This window comes from Anarrhichthys ocellatus, unplaced genomic scaffold, assembly GCF_004355925.1.
Source record: "Anarrhichthys ocellatus isolate YVR2014 unplaced genomic scaffold, GSC_Weel_1.0 scaffold153, whole genome shotgun sequence".
Classification (NCBI taxonomy): Eukaryota; Metazoa; Chordata; class Actinopteri; order Perciformes; family Anarhichadidae; genus Anarrhichthys; species Anarrhichthys ocellatus.
Genome location: NW_022280183.1, coordinates 371,888 through 394,052, shown reverse-complemented (window position 1 = coordinate 394,052; position 22,165 = coordinate 371,888). Strand labels below are relative to the sequence as shown.

Here is a 22,165-nt window from a genome sequence, read left to right as displayed (position 1 = left end):
TGTGTGTGTGTGTGTGTGTGTGTGTGTGTGTGTGTGTGTGTGTGTGTCCTGTAGGTGTACAGCCGTATCTATGGTACATCTCTCAGAGATGGAGGAGGGGCAAGTTGGATTCAGGGGGCAAAAGACACCAGACAAAAACCTGGAGACGCAGTTGGTCATCTGGAGGTAAGTTGATGAAGCTAGATTCACACTTATATCTACACATGACACACAGTGACACATATCAGAACACCAAGTTCCACTTCATGGTAGTTGTGACAGTTATCAGCTGGCATAACTACAGTTAGTTTCACCACAAATTGTTCACTTCAGTACACTCAATAATACAATGAGCAGCGCTCTCTGCTGGGTTGGTAGCAGACACAGTACGGTGAGGTCATCTCAGTGCTGATGTGCCACACATAGCAGCACACATCTGGGGAGGAGCAAGGCCCCACGGAGCCAGGTAAGTTACCACCCAATGCTAGCGCTAACTAGCCCGCTTGGTTAGCGAGGTGAATATGCTCATTTTGGCTTGCAAAAAAACTGGCTTAAAACAAAACAAAACAATGAATATCTGAATCCTTAGAGCGCCTTTTAGTACGAGCCAGCCCATGTTGAACAAGTTAAGAAGACTTAAGACTAGCTATTGAGAACATCAGCACATTAAGAAAAGTGTTACAAAAGTATATATTCAAGTGAGAAATAGGGTCATGTTCTCAAAGACACCCATTCAATCAGACTTCTTTTTTCACCCAGTGGAGTCGCCCCCTGCTGGCGTTTATCAAGATGCAGGTTTAAAGAAGGCTTCACTTTGGCTTCACCCTCACACCCAGATGTTGACCCTTGGCTCAAACTCTTGTTCGTTGTTGTTTTTTACTTCTTCTCATAAAAAGTTGGCAGGGAACGTAATATGCAGTAGGAGACACTATAATGAGGTCAACTCGTTAAATACAGTCAAATACACAGTCATACCTTAGAGTGACTTAGCAAAATCTAAAGACATCACGATGACTGTGATGTTTCCTGAACAAAATCTATTTGTTTTTTCTTATCTTTTCCCTATTTTGAACCAATTGTTTACATCTCGGCCCCTCTATGACAGCAGGAGCCTTTGACCTTTTTGCACACCCTCACCTACAGAGACATACACGCCATTTACTCTCAGTCACCAAATAAGTTCACAAACCAGACCAGTTCTGTGTGAAAACAGGAAAGGAACTCTATTATATATGTATTATCATATGTTCATGACTAAGACAGCAGAGAATGGACTGTCAAAGTCTGTCTTTGAGTTTTAGTTCAACTTAAAAGGACATTCCACTGGTTTGATGTTACATGCTTTCTGTGCCTCTGCATTGAAACATTGAGTCGATATACTGAAACTAATCTGAACTAATCTGAACTCTGAGCTCCAATTATTCAATGTGTTTACCATTTGATGTTGTCATACAATAATATGCAGCAGGCTTTAGAGTGACAGGACCTTTGGATGCTGACATTATTAAATGGTCTGGTTCTGTCTTCCACAGGGGTTCCTTCTGACTGGAGCCATGCTGGAGATCCTCACCTGTGGTGAGGGCGGGGCCAACGAGCTCAGTAAGATCCTGCTGGTGCCTGAGAAGCAGCGGCCAGTGCTGCAGGCCTATCGCAGCGCAGTGTGCAGCGGAGGGGAGGTTCAAAGGTCAGAGCGCTTCAGGCTGATGAGCCTCGAGTTGAGAGAGCAGATCAACACGCAGATTGTCAGTGAGAAGGTACAGCAGAAACATTTACTACAGAACAATAATTGTTATTCAACAAAATAATCAGTAGTTCTGTCACCCTTGAGTGCCTGGCATGAGCGCTCATAACTCATCCCCCAATCAACATGTTGAAGATGAGAGCTATTAGAGCACTTAGGACTTTCTTAGTTTGAGAACCAGTCTGGTCTTTTCCTGCTTCTAACCCAAAGTGACGGATTGCAGTGGTAGCTGCACGGTGTTATTCCCTAGGGGATAGTGTAGGAACTTTAACCCTTTCACTGTGAGTTAATTAAATAATCCAATTTAAAAAAAAACATTGTGTCACTTCTGGTTGCAAAAAAACAAGATGTTCAGGGCAGAAAAACCAAGTGTGGAACTTGAGGCTTAAAGACTGTCGTCCACAAACCCACGGTGATGTCACAGTGATAACATCCACTTCTTATATCATCTGTGGGATTGACTGGCTTTCTGAGCCAGCCTCAAGGGGCACAGAACTACAGTTTCTGGAACTTCCGCATTGGTTTTATTCTCCATCCATCCATCCATCCATTTTCCGCCGCTTATCCGGGGTCGGGTCGCGGTGGCAGCAGGTCAAGCAGGCCGACCCAGACCTCCCTCTCACCGGCAACATGTTCCAGCTCATTCTGGGGGATCCCGAGGCGTTCCCAGGCCAGCTGGGAGATGTAATCTCTCCAGCGTGTTCTGGGTCTTCCCCGGGGTCTCTTCCCAGTTGGACGTGCCTGGAAAACCTCCAGTGGGAGGCGTCCAGGAGGCATCCTAATTAGATGCCCGAACCACCTCAGCTGACTCCTTTCGACGCGAAGGAGTAGCGGCTCTACTCCAAGCTCCCTCCTGATGACCGAGCTCCTTACCCTATCTCTAAGGCTGAGCCCGGCCACCCTACGGAGGAAACTCATTTCGGCCGCTTGTAGCCGCGACCTTGTCCTTTCGGTCACGACCCAGAGTTCGTGACCATAGGTGAGGGTAGGAACGTAGACCGAGTGGTAAATTGAGAGCTTTGCCTTCCGGCTCAGCTCCCTCTTCACCAAGACGGTCCGGTGCAGCGCCTGCTTTACTGCTGCAGCTGCACCGATCCGTCTGTCGATCTCCCGCTCCATCTTACCCTCACTCGTGAACAAGACCCCGAGATACTTGAACTCCTTCGCTTGAGGTAGGCACTCCGTCCCCACCTGGAGGGAGCAATCCACCGGTTTCCGGCAGAGCACCATGGCCTCAGATTTGGAGGTGCTAACTCTCATCTCCGCCGCTTCACACTCGGCTGCAAACCGCCCCAGTGAATGCTGGAAGTCACGATCCGAGGAGGCTAACAGGACCACATCATCTGCAAACAGCAGAGAGGCGATCCCGAGACCCCCGAGACTGACGTTCTCCGCCCCCAGGCTGCGCCTAGATATCCTGTCCATGAAAATCACAAACAGGACCGGTGACAAAGGGCAGCCCTGGCGGAGGCCAACACCCACCGGGAACGTGTCTGACTTATTGCCGAGAATGCGGACACAGCTCCTACTGCAGCCGTACAGAGACCGGATCGCCCGTTGTAACGGGTCCGGCACCCCATACTCCCGCAGCACCCCCCACAAGACCCCCCGAGGGACCCGGTCGAAAGCCTTCTCCAAGTCCACAAAGCACATGTAGACTGGTGGGGCAAACTCCCAGAACCCCTCCAGTAGTCTTGCGAGGGTAAAGAGCTGGTCCACTGTTCCACGGCCGGGACGGAATCCGCACTGCTCCTCTTGAATCTGAGGTTCGACAAGCCGTCGGAGCCTCCTTTCTAGCACCCTGGCATAAGCCTTCCCCGGGAGGCTGAGTAGTGTGATACCCCGGTAATTCGAGCACACTCTCCGGTCCCCCTTTTTGAAGATGGGAACCACCACCCCGGTCTGCCATTCCATGGGCACTGATCCCGACCCCCATGCGACATTGAAGAGGCGTGTCAGCCAGGACAGCCCAACCATGTCCAGCGCCTTCAGCATCTCAGGGCGGATCTCATCCACCCCCGGCGCCTTGCCACCAAGGAGCTTTTTGACTACCTCAGCGACCTCTGCCAGGGATATGAGTGAGCCTCCCCCTAGGTCCTCAGGCGCTGCCTCCTCTGCAGAGGACATGTTGGTCGGGTTTAGGAGTTCCTCAAAGTGCTCTTTCCACCGCCCGACGATGTCCTCCGTCCGGGTTAGCAGTTCCCCCCCCCTGCTGAGAACAGCCTGGGGTAAGCCCTGCTTTCCCTTCCTGAGCCGTCGGATGGTTTGCCAGAACCTCCTTGGGGCCAACCGAAAGTCCTTCTCCATGGCCTCCCCGAACTCCTCCCATGCCCGAGTTTTAGCATTCGCGACCACCGCCGCTGCAGCCCTTCTGGCCTGCCGGTACCTGTCAGCTGCTTCAGGAGACCCCTGGGCCAACCAGGGGTTTTATTCTGCAGCCCATTATGTTGCTGCTTGGCATAAATAAAAGCAAAACAAAATGAAAGTGAAGTCAGACAGAGCTAAGCCTATCTTCTGTTACAATACACAGCAAATGAGTCATGATTAGGACAATTCTATGTTATTTTTGTTCCAGAACAGCAACACTTTTACATGACATTCCAAGGTGGAGATCTAAAAGAAATCTCCCTTTTGAAGTAGTTGTGTGCCCCCGATGTGGCTAAGATGCATCGTAGAGAGGCATGTACATTCTACATCAACAGGTCATTTTTAGTGGAAGGCGGATGACAGCTGACACTTGTTGCTGTGTGACGGTCGTCATATTTTTCTGCTTTACCCGGTTCTATAATCCAAGTGCTATTGAACGCAGCATAATAGTAAACTAGTAGTACAAATTCCAAATGGTAACTTAAGGACAAATACATTTAAATGCTGGACGAGGTCTAGTACCCTCAAAGCACAGGGACAGTGAATTCATCCATTCATCTAACTAGTAACTGCAAGTTTGGATCACATTATACTTGTTTACTAGATGTTTTTCCTCTCTTCCTCCCCCCTCGTCCCACCAGCTTAACTTGGACCAGTCCAGCTCTTTGGCTCCGCTCTCTCAGTCCGATCTTGGGGCCTTATTGAAGGACATGGCTGATGTGGAGAGGCTTCTCAAGGATGTGGACCTGCTCTCCGGCCTGGCCCGACTGCTGCCCAAAGGAGCCTGTGCTGGTCGAACTCAAGCCTCGCCCGCAAACATGTCCTGGCCCCTTAACGCCACCACCTGGGGCCCCAACACAACTGACATCCCTGGAGAGGAGGGGGTGGAAGGAGCAGAGGGAGGTGGAGGAGCAGGAGCAAGGAAAGTGAAGGAGGAAGCAGAGAACCCTCACTCTCAGTTTTCAGCATTTGTACAACTGTGGGCCGGACTACAGCCGATTCTGTGTGGGCACAACAGGTGGGTGAGACAGAACAGGTGATGAAATCATGACACAATGATGGCGATGTCTCTGTGCTCTCATGTTGCTGTACAGGGAATGAAAGGAAGGATGATCCACCACCTATATTAACCACTATCTTTATACTAACAATGGGTCGAAGGCAGGGCCTTTCTGAACATCTCTGAACTGAGTTGGAAGTTTCCTTTTACAGACATAAACACGTTCCTCTGCACCCACATCTTGAGGCAGACCGCTCCAACAGGTCGGAGCTTAGAAACTTAAAGCTTCCTCGCCAAAGGTTTTTGTATTGCTCTTTGGAATACCTAAAAAGACTCGTGCCAAGGGACCTGGGACCTGAGGGGTTTGCCCTCGTTCATACATTCCAAGCATGTACATTCCTCTGAAATGCTTTAAAGGCAAGTAAAGCATTTTAAAATCAATAATCAATAGGAAAACTGACAGGAAACCAACACCAGGACTCGAGCAGCAGAGTTCTGAATCACTGAAACATCAAAGGGCTAAATCCTAAAGAATTACATTTTCTGTCCAGTTTGTCTCGCTGAGCCTAATAAATACAATTTCAGCATTATCGTGGTTGCTTGTAAAATGTTTTGTCACATCCGGCACTAATAGCTAGACTACATCTAAAATGTTGGTTTAATATGTTAAATATATTTAATATGTTGTTTAAGAGATAATATGTGAAATGTGTGGTTTTAAGCCCCAAAAGATGTAAACAAGCCCCCAGCCCAAACTTATATGGAAGAGACAACAAAGACAAAGGGTCCAATTATTACCCAATCTGTCCTCATAAATATACATGTTACTGACGTTCAGGTGTTTTACTTTGAATTTGAAATTGATCTTTGAGTTTGGATAACTTGGCTTGTTTGTCTGACTGCTTGTGTTTCTTGTCCATCACACTTGTTGCCACATGTTAGCATTGACCCAGATAATAATCACTGCAGCTTTGTGTGGTGTAACAAATGTATCCTGGGAACAGTGAGACATGTGGGCTGATTTGTGGGGAGAATGACGGATAACATACAAACTGAGAATGACATTCCCTTGTTGTGTGACTTGTTAGTACAGTTAATGACCTTTGACCTGTGGCCCTTGTTGTAGGATCATTGAGCCTGAGGCTTTGAAACAGGGGAATATGAGTTCTCTGGGATTCACCAGCAAAGAGCAGAGGAATCTTGGTTTACTGGTTCACCTGATGACTACAAACCCCAAGATCCTCTACTCCCCCATTGGATCCCAGGTGGACAAAGTGATTCAGAAGGCAAGTAGACGGCACTGTCTTGTTCACATTATCTTCACAGACAAAGCTGTGCTCAGTGCTGAGGTTGAAGCTCCAAAGGGAAGGGAAACAAGCTACAACTACAGCATGGACACATAATAACCTTATGAAGTTGTTATTGTGAAAGATCCACTGGGGGTCATGTTACTTCATTACCATTAACACACACACACTAGTTTATTTTGACCCTGTACCACATACACTGTCCTGCTGCCCTAAATACTTATAGAGCACCAAATGTGCATTATTCTACTGCCGATGACAGATCCCAAAGAATGCACTATTTCTTCCTGTTTGAGGAACGTTGTTAAAAACTACAGTGGCCAACTGTTGATAAAACGAAATATGTTTCAGCTGTTTTAAAGATTTACGTCTTCAGTTTGAACCAATGGGCTGAGAGCCACAGGACGCTATGGAAGTCAGAGACAGACTAACACATTGTTGGTTTTGTTCTTTATAATAAACATGTAGAATAACACCAGCTTTGTCCGTTAATGTTTGTTCTGCTTTTGCCGCTGTATATATTTCTATATATATATGTATAGTTTACTCTTGATAACGCCGTGCAGTTTCATTGGCACTGACAGATGCTGCATCCAAAGGACTCACAGAATACATGATGTGAGAAAATGGAGTAAAATGAGGGAATGGTTTCATCATTTATATGGCATGCAGAAGACATTAATAAGGCACTGTCCAACATGCCGGATTCATGTGGATTCACATGAAGCCAACAGATGAATCTGGCTCTTTAGCGTGTTGCTGTTGGCCTCTCTGGGCCTTAACAACAACACAAAGGTCCACTGGTAATCTGTGGGTGAGCACAGCTCTGCAGAGCTCTTATCTGAGCCACTGGGCTGAAGATGGTCCAGATAGCAGTGTGGTGTGGGAGGGAGAGAGATGGAGAGATGGAGGGAGGAGGTGAAGGAAGAAAGGAGTGGAAATCATATCAACAAATGGCTGAATTCATACAAAATTAAATGAAAAAATAAAATATTTGTAAACGTTTGGCACTCAGGCAAATGAGACGTTTGCATTCGTTGGCAACGTGACGCACTACACCCACGTGTGGCTCAACATCTCCGCACAGCTCAGGACCTTTCTGGAGGAGGGTCGGCTGCACAACCACCTGGTGTGGTTACAGCAGGTAGACTCAAGACATCTTTTCACATTGTTCACGATAAAGTACCATCAGCATGTGAAAACAATCACCTGTGCATTTATATCTTCCCATTAAGTTCATATATTAACAGAAGTTGGACTTGTAATGGTGTAGTCTCCATTCATCCCCTCCTCCTGTCCCTGCAGATGTCAGCAGAGCTTCAGCAGCACCCTGAGCTGTTAAATGGCACAGACAGTGAGCTGATGCAGGCTCTGATGGAGGGTAACTACAGTCTTCCAAACATCTCCACCCTGCTGGAGCAGCTGGACACCATCGACAACGCTGCCTGCGGCTGGACGCGCTTCATGTCTAAGGTTGGTAAAGTGTAGAATAGTGTCTCTCAACAAAACAGGACGTACCCCACATGCATGAGTCAGCTGTGACACCTGAGCAGACTGAGAGTTCCTGAACACTAGTAAGAGAGCAACAGAGCAGAGAAATCAAAATAACACTGAGTTCTGACACTGGCTGTAGAGACCACGGCCATTACATCACCATGAACACCTGATGGCTTACTTAGAGACAGGAAAGGTCAATACAACTCTTCTCTAGAGCAAACGTGGTTTCATCTTTGTGCTTCGCAGTAGTTTGTGATGAATCCATGTCTGCTGTGTCTTTGCTCCCTGCTTCCAGGTCAGTGTGGACGTCTTCAAGGGCTTTCCTGACGAGGACAGCATTGTCAACTACACCCTAAACCAGGCCTACCAGGACAACGTGTCTGTGTTTGCTAGTGAGTCGTCCGTCTGTGTCCGGTTGCGATCATGGTACCTTGTTGACAGTGCTAGCTCTTTGTGCTCTAATGCAAACCATGTAGAGCACAGTGCTGAAGCAGACATATTTCATATAAATTAAACATTAAAGTGCACAAGAACATTATATATATATATATATAAAAGTGTTTTTGAGGTATTGTCCTGATGGACTGCAGCCTCCTGCCAGAGGAAAGGGACTAAAAGGGTTTGTGTCCAGGGTGAGAGGGGTCTAAGGGTCCTGGAGGTGAACAGGTCGTAGAGGGACAACAGATTGTCTTGAAATTCATATATTTTTTGTATTATTTTAATTTTATGAGAAAAAAGTAAAAATTCAAGATCCTTTTTTTTTCACAAGATTAAAAAAGATCCTTTTTAGCCAGGTCATTGTCAGTGTCTAAGGTTCTATTGTCATATCGTCCAATCACAGTTACTCAGAATCGTGGCTCGGCGTTCCGAGGGGCAGCGGCGTGGCTCAGCATCTGACGGAGCTTTGAAATAATAAAACCTTGAAGCACTCACCGAGCTGCGGTATTTAATCATTGGGAGTGAGAATCGGTTGCACACAGCAAGCACCACGGCGTTCAGTCCTCAAGTTATTAATGTGAATAATACAATAACAATACATTTAGTTTTTAAAGTGGTGAATCCTTCAATTAGAAGTTATTACTTCCTGGAATTTAGTGATGAGAGAATTAAAAACATTAAGAAGCCTCAGTGCAGTAAGGAATGAGCGTCTTTATAGCATGAATCCTTTAAGCCTGCTGATGCTTTCTGCAGACGTTGACTAGTATCTGTGATACTTTCTCTGTAAAGAGCTGATCATACATGTTCCAAAGGGCAGCAGAGAACAATTCATTAACTTCAACAGTAGAAGTCTTGCTGTTCTGTAGTAACTTGACCGCCTACTAAATGCATTTACAATGTTTTATCTACCGTAGGAGCATCCAAGGGGCACTTCATCATGTTTACTCCACTAGAAGGGCAAAGGGGGCACTTTATCATCATGTTTACTCTTCTTGAAGATTTCTGACTGTATGAAAACATTTCATAAAGATTACATGATGCACATAAACCTTTAATACCACAATCTCCATTACACTATCTTTTATTATTTTATTAATGTTTGAGGAGGATTTCTAACAACTTCCAGGACAAGCCACGTCCACAAAAGCCTACAATCTAAAACTATAGGCTGTATAGAAATCCAACCCGTGGTTAAAGCTCGGGCTCTTCTGTTGCTCATTTATTGACTGTATACATTTTAAATGTGTTGTTTATATGTTTGTAACTAAAATGTTAGCAAAGCACCATACAGTATATTTGGCAGAACAACAGAATTTAAAGAACAGACTGCTTTAGACATCTTAACCACACTGTAGCGTGAAACCAGTCCAAGTAGAGTAAACAAGTAGAATTCACTGTGTGTTATAGGGTCAGGGTGATAGAGAGAGAACAGGATAATTCACTGTGTGTTATAGGGTCAGGGTGATAGAGAGAGAACAGGACAAACAGGCCTGAGTTAAAGTCAAAAGAAGACGTTTGACCTGATATATGTTACTTTTGTTTTAGGTGTGATCGTCCAGACTAACAAAGATGGCTCCCTGCCGCCCCATGTTCTGTACAAAATTAGACAAAACTCCAGCTTCACAGAGAAGACCAATGAGATCAGACGGGCCTACTGGCGTCCCGGGCCCAACACCGGGGGGAAGTTCTACTTCCTCTACGGTTTTGTTTGGATCCAAGGTAAGTGACGCAATACTTCCTGAGTGCTAAATTATTATTTATGATACAGGCTTGAATATGGATTTGATACATAATTGACATGGTTATTTTTAATCTGTTGCACTCAACACCTTGTTGCACTCTGAATCAGCCGTACCTGTGAATATGCCCATGCCAGCTGCAGCAGAGGCACTTTCTCACACAGAAGAAGAGAGCAGGGTAGCCGCTCATCTCACACAGAGAGTTGAGCCACAGTGAAAAATCCAAACTGACAGGACACAGTCTAAATAAACAGCCAAAGCATTGTGTGCATGTGAGATTATCTGACACCTGTTCTCATTGACCTCATGTGGTGGACCTCCCCCCCAATTCTATGGAGGCATCGAATTTTGTATTACGTTGACATAACATGAAAAAATGAATTCTCTTTTCAAAAACTGTCTTTGGATAAATGCAGAGAGACAGAAAACAAGACAGTTTTTTTCGGAAATAATGCAAAAAAAAGTAAATGTGCTGCACATTTAGTGACTATCTGTGACTTTATTTCCCACTCCTCCAGATATGATAGAGAGAGCCATCATCAACACCTTTGTGGGCCACGATGTGGTGGAGCCGGGTAACTACGTCCAGATGTTCCCCTACCCATGCTACACCAGAGACGAGTAAGACCTGCACTCTGTCATGGTTCTGTTAGGTCATGATGTTGAGCGTGACAGTGACGAGTAATCCTCAGACACAGATGGAAAAACATGTTTGTCATCAAAATATTGTGTGCAATTTGAAAATAAATTGTGTTCTTCATATCTGATTAAAGTATTACACATTTGTACTCTCTAAAAATGTGCGGGATCCTGAAATGCATGATGGTGTAAACGTGTGTGTATTTGGTAATGACACCCTGACGCCGTGTGTTTCTTTCAGCTTCCTGTTTGTGATCGAGCACATGATGCCTCTGTGCATGGTGATCTCCTGGGTTTACTCAGTGGCCATGATGATTCAGCACATTGTGGCTGAGAAGGAGCACCGGCTCAAAGAGGTTAGACCGTATGATAATATTTCTGTCATCCGTCTTACATCCTTTGGTTGCATGTCAGTCTGATGTGTCAGTGAGGGGGGGGCGGGCATCAGACCATCAAGGCAGCCTCCCCAAAGCGTGGGTAGAGCAGAACCCGTAGATACATGCAATAGTTATTGGGCTGTTATTATGATAAATCATCCTTCTGGATCTGTGATGGTGTTGTTATGAATACATGAGAGATCTTTCTTTCTCTTTAAGTGATACATAGAACACATATACAGAGTGGGGGGGGAGGAGGTAAGTAGCAATGATCACAATAATGGGGATGATGGTGACAACCACATTGTTGATGGAACAATGAATAGTGTTAATAACATCATGAAGGAATGGGGAGTGAGGCTACGTTTAGTCACCAGGACAGCAACCAATGAGGGATCCCGCCTGGCACCCATGAAGCAGAAGGGAAGGCAGGCCAACAGGGAGACAAGCAGGGGTTAGCATAGTCAATCTCCGATTCATTTATTGTATTTTATATCTGTTTTCACCTCTGCCTATAGAGGGGAAGCTGGCCTATTCCTTTATGTAAGTGCAATACAAAAGCACTGCAGCAGTCCATTAAATCACATTATGTTAGTTTGTTTATCAAAAGCTCAGATACAACACTAAAGAGTAGAAACACCCTTAATACCACTGAATGACACAAACCGACAGTGGACCAGTTTTAAATGGGGCTGTAGGACAATGTCGTTACTAATTCAGACATGTAACCATGATGCCGCTCTCGCAGGTGATGAAGATGATGGGTCTGAACAACGCCGTCCACTGGGTGGCTTGGTTCATCACCGGCTTCGTCCAGCTGTCCATTTCCGTCACCGCTCTGACAGCCATCTTGAAGTACGGCAGGGTGTTGCTCCACAGCGACCCCTTCGTCATCTGGCTCTTCCTCACCATCTATGCTGTGGCCACCATCATGTTCTGGTGAGCTCTTCTAGTTCCACTAAACTCGCTATGAACTCCTTGAAATGCGTCAGTTTCCAAAGCTGTCAACAGTTGACTGATGGTTGAATTCAGACACACTTCCTCTGTTTGGCTCCGATCAGACAGATGCATTACTGCAGGCTTGAAAACACCTTCGCACATCTCATCGGTCAAACAGCGTGCGCCTCTGGAGAGGACTGCGTGTGCAAGAGGGCAATCAAATGTGATTAATGAAAACTTAGCTGGCTCTTAAATTAACTTAACTTATATAGTTCATCGTAATTGAATACCACTAATATCAACCTTATGTCTGCATTGGCCATCATCCCACTGTTCCACTGTTCCACATCTACTGGCATCAAAACAGGAAGGAAGAGGTGAAGTAGTAAAGCTGCCTCATGCTTGATCTGATTGTCTGCCTGGGCCTCGGGTAACATTGACGAGCGGTGTAACGCAGAATATTTTATGCACGTCTAACAACACCTGAAAAAGGTGCAGCAGAAGAGAGGAGCACATGCCGGGCGTATGACCCGTTGGAGGACAATGGTTTTGCTGGCAACGCGTTTCTAGCAGGCGTCTCTGTCTGATCGGGCTGAAGGAAACTGTCACCACGGTCTAAATGCTCCAACACACACACACACACACACACACACACACACACACACTCATACACAAGATCAAGAAAGACCAGAGCAACATCTTGTATCACCAATACAGCTGAGATGATAGGGGGGATGGGAGGGATTTTATCACTGCACTGCTGCATGTGTGCATGCACTTACACAATGTCAATGTGACAGGACTAAGTCTAGGTCTCCCTCACTTCAGCAGCGCTCAGAGCCCAACACGCAATCACTGTGGTGTAAACATGTACTTCAATGTAAGTAGTTATGCAGCCCAGTGCAGTGTCAGCGGCTGGATCCATTTAACATAGAAGAGCTTCTGTTCCGTCAGAAACACATGAGACGCGTCTGAAATGCCTTGTTGTATACAAGCCATTCAATTATTACGACAATAATTAATTAGTATTAAAATTAGTATTAAATTAAGCAGGGTTAGTACATATATACCTTTGTAATTATTTTTTTCCCAACCATTACTATTGACAGGATGATAAACTGTTTGATCACAGTCTGTTAGATCTAGGTTGATATAAATGTAAATAAATGAAGGTTATTTTAATCCTGTTCCAACATTGTGACTAGGAATCAGTAGACGGACTCCCACTGTGTGTGTGTGTGTGTGATTTCATGAACCTGTTGAATGGTGAAGAAGCCCATGTAACTTCCCTTTGTTTTGCAGTTTTTTGGTGTCAGTAATCTACTCAAAAGCCAAGCTGGCTTCAGCTTGTGGAGGAATCATCTACTTCCTCAGCTACGTGCCCTACATGTATGTGGCCATTAGGGAGGAGGTTGCCCACGATAAGATCACTGCTTTTGAGAAGTGCATCGCTGTAAGGCCCTTTCTCTTTTTCCCACCTTTTCATTTTAATCTAACTCAATCTGGGGTCTGTTTGTAGAATGTGCTCCTTGTGTTGTCACCGTGAGGTATTACTTAAATGATCCAGATGACTCTTGTTCCTCCTCTCTTCTCCAGTCTCTGATGTCCACCACAGCATTCGGCCTGGGCTCCAAGTATTTTGCGCTGTATGAGGTAGCAGGTGTTGGCATCCAGTGGAGGACCATCAGCCAGTCACCGGTAGAAGGCGATGACTTTAACCTGGGTCTGTCCATGATGATGCTCATCATCGATGCCGGTGTATACGGTGTGCTCACTTGGTACATAGAGGCTGTGCATCCAGGTATGAATCCATCGCCCTGTGAATCTTCACCCTCCTGCTCACAATGTTCAACATCTAGCTTTTCAGATGGATTACATCAAATGTGTTTTCCGTCTCTTATAGGAATGTATGGGCTTCCCCGCCCGTGGTACTTCCCGTTACAGAGGTCCTATTGGTCGGGCAGTGGGCGTGTCGAGACCTGGGATTGGCCGTGGTGTGCAGGCGGGACTGCCAGGCTCAGTGTGATGGAGGAAGATCAGGCTTGTGCTATGGACCAGCGGAGATCTGGTACAGACACATGATTATTTGGGGCTGACCAGGATGGCTGGAGGGCGAGATTGTCTTGTTCTATAGATCCACTGAACCAAGTCCAACTTTAACACTTGTGATTTGATCGACACTCTCTTCTGACTTGAATTCCTTATGTAACTTCTGAAAACAAATTTATTTAATATCAATTTAATACAGATGCCTCTTTATGACCTACAAGAATAAACACGCCCATCAGCGAGATTGGCCTTTTCTATTTAGTTCCTCTTAATGCTGGTCAGTGGTGCCACTGGGTCGCATTCTGGCTAATTCAGATAAAATCATGTAGGTTCACCAGGAACACCTCAGACTACAGCGGCAACCCGAGAGAAAATATTGGCACTGTATGTTTCTGCAAACCACTGAATATGTTGAGTATTGACGTTTCTGAATCCAACGAACGCTTCATAAATATGTTCTCATATCAGCCTCGTAAAGGAAAGGCACAATGCCACCTGGTGAATATTGTAAAAGGATTGGTTAGGTTAAGATAAGAAAACTACTGGTTGGTGTTAAACTAATAACGCACCATCATTACCTAACAACGTAACTACTGCAGTGGTGGGCCGTGTGTTTCATACCTGAGCCTTCAGTGCTGTCCTACTACAGTTGAACCTCCTCCTAATAACCTCATTATGACGCCACAGCTACGGTTATTTGTTTCATGTAAACACCTCATTCACATGACACTGCAACATTTGACAAGTGAAATAACATGTTACATGAAGCTCAACACCTACAAATACACTAACTGCAGAGTGCAGATACATGAATACGCGCAAAACTATAACGGATGCAGGTCTGTCACTATGACGCAGCATGACCTGGTGGGGCAGACTGCCGGACCCCGAGGCAGTAAAATGAGAGGTTTTGTTAAAGGACTCTGCTGCTCAGAAACTTTGCTGCTTTTGTACACATGAACCGCTAAAAATCAACATGTAGTTCCTCGCAGTAGCTTTAAGAAGCCCCGTCTTTTTGCACCACTTACTGTATTTCTCCGTCTTTTGTTGTAACCCCAGAGGAGATGCGGGGCATGGAGGAGGAGCCGAGCCACCTGTCGCTGGTGGTTTGTATAGACAAACTGACCAAGGTGTACAAGACCGGCAACAAACTGGCCCTCGACAAACTGAGCCTCAACCTCCATGAAAACCAGGTAGTCTCCTTCCTGGGACACAACGGCGCTGGCAAGACCACAACCATGTGAGGGGGACCAGTGTGTGTGTGCTTGTGCATGTGTGTGATGATAAAAGTCAACACTGAAGATCAGTGTTCAACTGTAAAAAAAACAAGTCATCTAACTTTGAAACGACCATCCTGAGCTTTTATTTTCCAACTGTGGCCCTTTGTAACATACAGTTATTTTAACGATGTTGGAGGCTTTAGTGAGAAATATGTTGAGGTGTACAACATAGAAATCTTGCTTGAATTGCCCGACTGTTTAACCATTGCTATTCCTACTGTTCGTCATAGGTCCATCCTGACAGGCTTGTTCCCGCCAACCTCTGGATCTGCCACCATATATGGTCATGACATCCGCACGGAGATGGAGCGGATTCGTCAGAACCTGGGCATGTGTCCACAGCACAACGTCCTGTTTGACAAGCTGAGTGTGGAGGAGCACCTGTGGTTCTACTCCAGACTCAAAGGCATGGCTGAAGAAGACATACGCAAGGAGATGGACAAGTGAGTTCAGTTATAAGTGAAGACAATCAAATCAAATAGGCAAGTATACGATGATAGCAAAATGCAACCTCACGCAACCAGACACCACCATAATATCTCAATGATTACTATCTATAGATACTTAGTCACTGTAGTTCTAGCCACTGAGATGGACAGTGAATCATCTCTACAGCATGTAGATGCTTTGCTGTGTGTGTCCAGGATGATTGTTGACCTGGAGTTATCCAACAAGCGCCACAGCTTGGTGGAGACTTTGTCCGGCGGGATGAAGAGGAAGCTCTCTGTGGCCATCGCCTTCGTTGGGGGCTCCAGGGCTGTCATCCTGGACGAACCCACAGCGGGGGTGGACCCCTACGCTCGCAGGGCCATCTGGGACCTGATCCTCAAGTACAAACAGGGTGAATGTATTTTCCTGTTACTATCTGTACAGAAACAAATGTTGGCATTGAATGCTTCTGCAAACCACTGGATATGTTGAATGTGGACGTTTCTGAACATAAAATACATTTCATGAATATGATTCACATCAGCTTCGTATTGCGCTTGCATAAACAAGTTGCTTCGATTGGTTAGGCAACAAAACTACTTGCTTCAGGTTAGAAAAAGGATCAGGTGTGTGTTCAAACAATAACATGACAATGAAACATAGCAACCGTACCAACGTAACGAGTGTCAATAAATAACGACTGCCCTGAGCAGACTTTCTAGATAATGTTACCTTGCAAGCGTAAAGTCAACTTTTACTATTGTTACCTAAGAAGAGTAAATTCAACGTTTACTTTTTGTTTTACAGGGGACACGAACAACAGTCTCCTGCGTGAAAGTCCTGTTTGTTCGACCCATTATTTTACCACATAACTTTCAATAACGCTTGCTCGATATACTGTCACCTGCTCTGCACGTAGCTCACTGTGCTACATTAATTGCTGCAAAAACTTCCACATTCAATGTATCTGTGGTTTGCAGAAACATATGCCAACGTTTCTACCGGCGACGGGACTGTCGCCTCAGGTATCTGCTGTATTTAAGCATATCATACTATGGTAAATAGTAGATGTTGGTTCAGTGTCATGTTCAATTGCATGAAGTAAAAAATAGCAAACTCTGCCCTAGGTCGTACAATTCTGTTGTCCACCCACCATATGGATGAAGCAGACCTTCTTGGAGATCGCATTGCCATCATCTCACATGGGAAACTCAAGTGCTGTGGCTCGCCACTCTTCCTGAAGAGCACCTACGGAGATGGATACAAGCTGACACTAGTTAAAAAGCAGAGTGAAGGCAGAGGTGAGTACGGTTTCTTTGCATGAGTTCTAAATTGCCCTTTATTTTCAGTTTTCCCAACTGTTGCACTGGAAATCATCGACAGATTTACAATCAAATTGATGGTAGAAAATGCAATGACCCTATTTCCATTCCTATAGTTGAGGCATTTCACCCCAGAATGTGGTCCACCTCACACACATTGCAACAAAAACAAACTCAATGGATTTTGTATCATTATGTTCTGAATGAGAGACAACAAGTCTTAAGGAAGTGTATAAAGAGAAAGTTTTAAAAAATGCCTAAATATGATCCTAATGTGATTAAAACACAAACCTTTTTAACCCTATTTCAGTGACGGTACAAGTTCTACATTGAAGTGCATGCTAGATTTGACCAAGCTGTATTTTTTAGTTGAAGCAGAAAAACCTCGCATGTAATATATCAGTGATCTGGTCCTATTCTACCCAGATCCGGTCCTATTCTACCCAGATCCGGTCCTATTCTACCCAGACCCGGTCCTATTCTACACAGATCCGGTCCTATTCTACCCAGATCAGGTCCTATTCTACCCAGATCCGGTCCTATTCTACACAGATCCGGTCCTATTCTACACAGATCCGGTCCTATTCTACACAGATCCAGTCCTATTCTACACTGGTCCGATCCTATTCTACACAGATCCGGTCCTATTCTACACAGGTCCGATCCTATTCTACACAGGTCCGATCCTATTCTACACAGATCCGGTCCTATTCTACCCAGATCCGGTCCTATTCTACCCAGATCCGGTCCTATTCTACCCAGATCCGGTCCTATTCTACCCAGATCCGGTCCTATTCTACACAGATCCGGTCCTATTCTACACAGATCAGGTCCTATTCTACACAGGTCCGGTCCTATTCTACACAGGTCCGGTCCTATTCTACACAGGTCCGATCCTATTCTACACAGGTCCGGTCCTATTCTACACAGATCCGGTCCTATTCTACACAGGTCCGATCCTATTCTACACAGATCCGGTCCTATTCTACACAGATCCGGTCCTATTCTACCCAGATCCGGTCCTATTCTACACAGATCCGGTCCTATTCTACACAGATCCGGTCCTATTCTACACAGATCAGGTCCTATTCTACACAGATCCGGTCCTATTCTACACAGATCCGGTCCTATTCTACACAGATCCGGTCCTATTCTACACAGATCAGGTCCTATTCTACACAGATCCGGTCCTATTCTACACAGATCCGGTCCTATTCTACACAGGTCCGGTCCTATTCTACACAGATCCGGTCCTATTCTACACAGATCCGGTCCTATTCTACACAGATCCGGTCCTATTCTACACAGATCTGGTCCTATTCTACACAGATCTGGTCCTATAAACTGGTCTATAAGCTGTCTACTGCACTCAGACCTGGTTTGTTGTGTTGTATAATCTTTCTACAGCTTGGTGAATCATGCAACCTGCATCATGTAAAGTCCTTCTGCATTAGCTGCTAGCAGCTTCTGTTTGCACTCTAACCTCTCTAACGTGTACACACAGCAATCAGCTGGATGTTTATTGGGCCAGACCTTATTTAAACGGAGCACCAGTTGTCTTTTATTTGCTCGCAGATTTGTTGATATTTATCCTTGATGGACCTCAGAAATGCGATTTCTACAGGACTGTAAAAGCGAAGTGACAGATTTAATAATGGCTATGAGAAGTGTTGAAAGTGCATCATTGACACTGCTATATATGAATACATTCTGTTGTACTGGTGGTTGTTTGTGGGATGAAGGTCACCTGTTGGACTCATGAACATTGCTTCATAAGTGTGTCAGTCATTCGTTAGCTGTTAGGACATAGCACTGTCTCAGCTTGTTACTAACAGTGTGCACCTCACCTACCTTTCTCCCTCCAGTTGATGTTGTGCCTACAACCTCTTCTCAACTCATCTAGACTGTGACCTGTGTTTATTGATGGCACTGTTTTCTTTGTCTTGTCCTTACTTGTCTCACTCGCCTCTGTTTCCCTTTAACCATTCTTTCCTCCCCTGCTCTATCCATCCATCATGTTGTGTGGTTTCCTTTCATCATGCAGGACAGGGCAGCCAGCTGCAGCCTCCTTCGTCTCTGTCTCCGTCCTCCTCTCTGTCACCTTGCTCAGAAGCTCGGGTCACCCAGTTTATTCGCCGGTTTGTGGCATCATGTCTGCTGGTGTCTGACTCCAACACCGAGTTGTCCTACGTCCTGCCCTCTGAGGCCGTCAAGAAGGGCTGCTTCGAGAGGCTGTTCCAGGTACACATACACGGACACACCCAACAACCGTTGGTCTGGTTTATGTTCTTCTGTTACTGGATGAACAGTGAAAAGTTATGAATATTTTAAAAGGACATCTTAAAACTGGCGCATTCACTTCAGCAATATAGAGTATGGTTTGGCATGATGAAGATTTACCAAAACAATGTTGTTACCAACAAGTCGAGCTGACATGTCTGGTAATTTATTCCCTTAGGACAGGCTGCCTTTTGTAGCGAAGGTCTTTAATAAAAAAACTAAAACCTAAAACCAGTCAGCTGTGGGTGGGTTAGTGCAAACTCCCACTTTATAGGCAAACATTTTACAAACCCACGGAACTTTAATATTCTAGTGGGGACACCAAAGTTTCCAAAGATATACACCCCCTGATTTGTTTGATTGCCAACATTGCTGCAGACTGAGAGACAGGCTGTCCCAAGGGAAGTAAGCGCCATCCCTCCCTGCAGGGATAGAGGGCACAGCGAGCACAAAGTGCACGGCCCTAGGTAGTGAGCAAGGGCCAGTGTAGGTTCAATATGGGCTCGGCCTGGAAAATCAGCTCGGGATCCTACGTCTATAGATGACGTCACACATTATGATTGGCTGCATGTGGGAGACACTAAACTGATTTGCACCCACAACTCACTCCTACGCTGCCTCTGATTAAATATGAACGCTTCCAGGCGATGTTTAGTGCTAATGTTAGCTATGATGCTAACTGGCACTACAAACTAGACAGGACCAGTAAAGCCTTCAGATGTCTTAAAACAAAACGTATGAAAACATATAACTTTAATGTTGCCATACTTGATAACTTGATTGTGTTTGTTTAAGCAAAGATGAAGAGGCTCCTAGAGGTGCTCCTGCCTACCCTGACCCATCGTATTGTTCAGTAGTATTGTGTGAGGACAGAGAACCTAGTGCTCAGGAGTACTTATGAATAACTCAAATAATAAGAATTGTTCCAGAGGTCAATGTTGCAATTAATCATGATATAAATAACAGGCCATGTTGTGAAGCCCTGCAGTGTTATTGGGGATGTTGGTAAAATGAATGAATACACTGTGCAGTCATTTGACACCCTCACCTGTTGTGTGTGCCTCCAGGCTTTAGAGCAGAGCTTGGACAGCCTGGCTCTGACCAGCTTCGGGGTGATGGACACCACGCTTGAGGAGGTTTTCCTCAAAGTCTCTGAGGAGGACCAGTCCCTGGAGAACAGTGATGCTGGTGAGACCATATTCCTCTCATGTGTCTCCAGATAGCTCAACACATCCACTCAGTTTCTCACCTTCATAAGTTAGTCATGGCTGTCTCAACAATAGTAGATTCCTGCAAAGTGTGTACTGCCTGAATTAAAGCTCTGACCTTAGATTTAGACTTTAGAATCTTCTCCTTCTCTCTCTGTCCTTTGGCAGACATGAAGGGTTCCCCGGGGGGCAGCTCAGTGGGGAAGTCCTCAATGGGTTCAGGAGGGCTGGGGGCGCCACAGGGTGAGACTGGACCTTCAGTGGAGAGTGAGAAGCCGGAGGTGGAGCCGAGTAATCTGGTGATGTGCTCCGGGCTGAGTCAGAGCCAGTCCTCCCTGAAATCCTCCTCGTCCATCGGCTCAGTAAGGGGGGATGAAGGGGGACTGTACGCAGACTTCTATGGAGATTACTGCCCACTCTTTGACAACGGCCAAGAGTCTGACTCTGCCAGCCTGAGGGGTAAGACGACAAGATAGCAGATGTGCCGTGTCAGATACTGAGCCTCCAACCAAGGGATGTTGGTTAATACATCACGTAATATGTCCTTCAGCGGCATGTACTAGTGATTTAAGAGAATGTGCTTAATCAGCAATTTTCTTGTATTTCGACATTTGTTTGCCAGTTATTCAGACTAAGTACATGTCCTGTACGGACGGCCTCCACTAGTGCCTTGATCTGAACGAATTTGGAGTTGGAATATGTGACTGACATGAACTAAAACAAAGAAATATAAATCTTCTCCTGTTCACCATACAAGTATACATTTTACAATCCCCCAGATTTTTACAGGAGACTCACATTTGTCATTTCCCTCTCACGGTTTCCTCCCGTGGTCACAGCTCTCCTGTGTACCTCCTGATTTGTGACAAACACATTTCTTTCTTTTTGTTATTACAACCCATTTCGAGCACTGTACAGGGTGTATAAGCCCTATGACTGTAAAACTCTGTTTCCTATCGGGCAACGATGCAGCGACACCAAATGTCGTTTCCGCTCATGCAGGTGACAATGAAGAGAGCCGCTCGGGCCTCTTCCTCCTCGGTGAGGAAGAGAAGCAGTAAGACAAAGAAATACACAACCACATTTCAGACATCCTGGAAAGAAGAATTTCTGTGTCTTATGGAAAGATTTAAAAGGGCATGCATTATGTATAATCTGCTGCAACAATAAGTTCATAGTTAATTGTTTTGCACAAACATAGAGATAAATAATATCACAGTGCAGGAAGAGGTAGAAGGCTCACTTGAAGCATCCACATGTATAATATCAAAAAAAATAGAGAACACTAAATGAATATGCATAAGAAATGACATCGGAATATTGTTGACAAGATATGATATATAATAACAATAATACATATATACATACACATATACATACATATATACATACATATATACATATATATATACATATACACATATATATATACATATACACATATATATATACATATACATATACATATACATATATATACATATATATACATATATATACATATATATACATATACATATACATATATACATATACATATACATATATACATATACATACATATACATATACAT

At 45.0% G+C, this 22,165-nt stretch overlaps 1 protein-coding gene across 3 annotated transcripts in view; it reads left to right on the top strand.

The window, feature by feature from the left end:
- abca2 (ATP-binding cassette, sub-family A (ABC1), member 2) overlaps positions 1-22,165 on the top strand; it is a 47,718-nt gene that overhangs the window by 12,789 nt on the left and 12,764 nt on the right. For 2 of the 3 annotated variants that reach the window (XM_031877876.1, XM_031877875.1), the window contains 21 exons: positions 55-165; positions 1,512-1,733; positions 4,729-5,105; positions 6,214-6,373; positions 7,410-7,538; positions 7,700-7,867; positions 8,187-8,283; positions 9,875-10,048; positions 10,587-10,689; positions 10,949-11,063; positions 11,833-12,023; positions 13,326-13,476; positions 13,620-13,824; positions 13,927-14,091; positions 15,132-15,312; positions 15,583-15,795; positions 15,997-16,193; positions 16,909-17,082; positions 19,148-19,344; positions 20,451-20,571; positions 20,760-21,050. In XM_031877876.1, the coding sequence (XP_031733736.1) occupies positions 55-165; positions 1,512-1,733; positions 4,729-5,105; positions 6,214-6,373; positions 7,410-7,538; positions 7,700-7,867; positions 8,187-8,283; positions 9,875-10,048; positions 10,587-10,689; positions 10,949-11,063; positions 11,833-12,023; positions 13,326-13,476; positions 13,620-13,824; positions 13,927-14,091; positions 15,132-15,312; positions 15,583-15,795; positions 15,997-16,193; positions 16,909-17,082; positions 19,148-19,344; positions 20,451-20,571; positions 20,760-21,050 (3,742 nt within the window). The remainder of the gene's footprint in view (positions 1-54; positions 166-1,511; positions 1,734-4,728; positions 5,106-6,213; positions 6,374-7,409; positions 7,539-7,699; positions 7,868-8,186; positions 8,284-9,874; positions 10,049-10,586; positions 10,690-10,948; positions 11,064-11,832; positions 12,024-13,325; positions 13,477-13,619; positions 13,825-13,926; positions 14,092-15,131; positions 15,313-15,582; positions 15,796-15,996; positions 16,194-16,908; positions 17,083-19,147; positions 19,345-20,450; positions 20,572-20,759; positions 21,051-22,165) is intronic. The other variant, XM_031877877.1, reaches the window with a different exon arrangement.